We start from the raw sequence: 3,411 nt of genomic DNA on the forward strand, positions 1-3,411 counted from the left end.
GAACGAGATGAATATAGTAATATAGTATGTGTTACCGGACCGTATGTCGTTCAAATTACAGTACACTTTTAATAGGCAACACTAAAATAATACATCCAGTATACACTTTCTTCTTTACTTATATTTAATGCTTCTTTACCTCCATGCTGAAGTTCTCGTGCACTGAGGCCATAGTACTTTCACATATATGAATTTATAGATATAGCTGAGTTGAGTGTTTTGTAGCTCAATAGCACAGATAACAAACGCGCAGAAGCAAACAATCACACTTATGACCTTAGTCACTAATAAGGTGGTGTCAACCCTGCGGAACGATAAGAATTTGAAGCAGGTAGGGTTGCACATCACTCCACAAGCGTTTACAACACCGAGTGATTGTATAGACTTTGACACAGAATCGCTCGAATCACACACGGAATCATATCATAGTTCCGAAGAAGCTCGGACAGAAGCATACCACAGTACATCGTATATGGCAGGTCTGGAGACACCGAGTGATTGTATAGACTTTGACACAGAATCGCTCGAATCACACACGGAATCATATCATAGTTCCGAAGAAGATCGGACAGAAGCATACCACAGTACATCGTATATGGCAGGTCTGGAGCAATTATCTAGTAATGATTCTCTGGATGGGAGTGTTGAGCACGATCAAATCGTGACGGTGAATGCAAGTATACCTGATGCCGAACCAAAGGCCATTAAAAGTGCCTTTGTTGAAGACCCTGATTCTGATGCTGAATATGAATCTGGTGCTAGCATAGCAAGTTGTAGTACAGAGATCGACTCAAGTAGCGATACAGAGGTGGCGGACCACACAAATAATGAGTTCATCGCAAAGGAATGTTCGAGCGATCAAACTTCGTCAGAGACGGACAAGGAATATTCGAGCGAGGATATTTCTTCAGAGATGGAGCATAGTTCACCCGAGGTGGCGGTACGCAGCCTGAGTGATGCTTGTAGTAACATCCCTGTGAATGCATTGGCGCCGAAATTGAGTGCTACAAACACGCCTAAGCTTGGTAGCATTGTACTAGTAAAGCCCAGGGCGAGCAATGGGTTGAAAGCCGGTAGGGCTAGTCGGTTCAATGTAGTTGTAGTGGATGAGAGGCCCAAAAAAACGTCCCTGAAAGGGCGTGCGTTGTCCGGGATTACAAAGAGGAAAACAACTGCGGTGAAAGCTATACCTGCGACAGGCGCGAGTGCGTATAATGTAGGTTCGGAGTCGAGTGGATGGGATACTCAGAATGAGGAGACAGAGGCGTGCGTCGATGGAGACGATTTAAATATCAATCCTACTTTGGAACCTGGCAATTTGCAGGGTTCACGTGCTCTTTCCGATGCGAGTTTAACAAGCCTCGGATCTGTTCGCCAAGAGGGTGCAGGTTCGAAGAATGCACCAGCATCATTGGTTAGTGGCCAGCGGAGCTCGTGGTGCGTTACCGATAGAGCATATCGTACCTCATCGGAATTTGAGGGGAAAGTGTTGGATCTCGATGCGCTTCCAAATATGTCTAATCAGGAAAATTTAAAGGCAGTCCAGATGAGTGCAAGTATGTACAGTCTGGACATAAATAGCTCTGCTGTTGGTCCGACCTCGATGGAGCGTATAAAAAGCGGGCGATTCACACTAACAAGTTTGGGGTCAAATTCCTGTGAGTCGTTGTCTTTAGCAAGGGAAAAACAATGGGCGCAATCTACACCCGACTTGTACGAGAAAAGTTCCGACGTAACAGAACAAGCGTACAACAACACCAGCGCGCCTAACATTGCTGACGAAGCATCACCAACGCACTTCTCATCTTCACCTAAACCGACTCGCCCCCATGCGAATAATCGGTTCACAGCGTGCGCTGCCAGCGCTAACGTCTCACCTGTACGCACATCGAAGACGAATAACAAGTCTCTGGGCCGTTTTATTGTACGCACGAGGTCAGATAGTGTGCCCAGGATTCGCACGCCGGTGCCTCCTATGCACAACTCTCAAATGCCCAGCCCAAGATCCAACAGTGAACAGTATCCCCCCGGACGGATGAGTTTGCTAGGGAGTGCACATGGTGCACATTATCGGAGGAAACATAGTGTCTTTGCAGAGCCGGATGGACATAATGTGGGTGTTATTTCGGGAACCAACTACTCGACTCGTAGGTCGTTCTCAGCTTCTGAACAGGCTACTGTTGTGCGCAAAATTCCCTCAGCTGATAGCGGAGTGACGCTCACGCACGCTTCTCACAGTATTAAAGATCCAACGAGTGCGAACGCCATTACGAGCATATATCCGGAGCAGATAGCACCTGGTATGAATCTGAATGCCAGCGCAGCCAATGTCTACGGGCACAATAGCGGGACGCATAACGGTGCGGATACTTCTCTGACTCCGGTGTCTCTAGCAATGTTGCCTAGCAAGTCCCCTTTGGGCATCAGACACAGGCCGAGTGCCCCCATGATTACACAGCAAGTGGTGCACACTGAGACGTACGCACAGGGACCTGTGCGTATACGAGCGATGAAGGCGCATCAAGCCGAAGCCAATTATCTCGCACAGTCACACGTGCAAGGCGAAGACACGTCTATCTCATCCCAGACTCAGAGTGCGAATCGTGTGAACGGTACAGGGGGTAGTCGGAAATACTCTCAGCCGAGCGTATATCAGCAGAGCGGGTCGCCACAGTATGGTGCACCAGATATGCCGATCGCGAGAAGTCAATCGGAATCGTTCGCTGAACAACTGTCTATGCAGCTTGGTCAGCAACCAACAGGACAACAGTTACTCACACGCACGCATACCATCACCCAGGGTCATGTAGCGGCAAACCCTGAGAGGGTGGAGATGATGAACGCTGCCACGGCGCAGACGAACTCAATGTTGCAGGATATGATGGGCATGATGACGAATATGAAGACGTTGATGGTCGAGCAGGAAGTCAAGGCGGAGATGCGCGTGCGGAAAATCAAAGAGGAATTGACGCAGCAAATGCACCAGCAACACGTGGAGGCGTGTGCGAGGATACAGGCGTTGGAGGAAGCGTGCAGAGCGAGGGAAAGTGCGGTACAACTGCTGATGCGCGAGAAGAAACGGAACTTTGAGGCCAGCGAGGATGCCTGTCAGGATTCGATGTTGGACACCATTGCCATGCAGGGGTATGACATCGACTGTCTGAGAGCTGAGAACTCGAGATTGAGGGCGTCGGCCAAATGTGTGTGAGTTAGGATATGTGAACGCGGATATTTGAGGAATGGGGCTTTCCTTCGTAAATACAGTTAGACTCCAAGGAGCTGGGGAGTGAGATGGACAACCACAAACTGGGTGTACGAAGTATCACCAAATCATATGGCCAATGAGCCAAATTTGCACCGAAATTCTCCATTGGAGTTTCTCTTACGTAGAAACATGGTAATTTCAAATGT

The 3,411-nt window shown here is 48.5% G+C and overlaps 1 protein-coding gene across 1 annotated transcript; it reads left to right on the plus strand.

Moving 5' to 3' along the window:
* Window positions 1–271: 271 nt before the first annotated feature.
* SARC_03393 (hypothetical protein) lies at window positions 272–3,208 on the plus strand (the record flags this gene model as incomplete). Its single annotated transcript, XM_014302803.1, has 1 exon — window positions 272–3,208. The coding sequence occupies one exon, from the start codon at window positions 272–274 to the stop codon at window positions 3,206–3,208; it is 2,937 nt and encodes a 978-aa protein (XP_014158278.1).
* Between the last annotated feature and the right edge of the window lie 203 nt (window positions 3,209–3,411).

Source organism: Sphaeroforma arctica, assembly GCF_001186125.1.
Source record: "Sphaeroforma arctica JP610 unplaced genomic scaffold supercont1.172, whole genome shotgun sequence".
Taxonomy (NCBI): Eukaryota; class Ichthyosporea; order Ichthyophonida; genus Sphaeroforma; species Sphaeroforma arctica.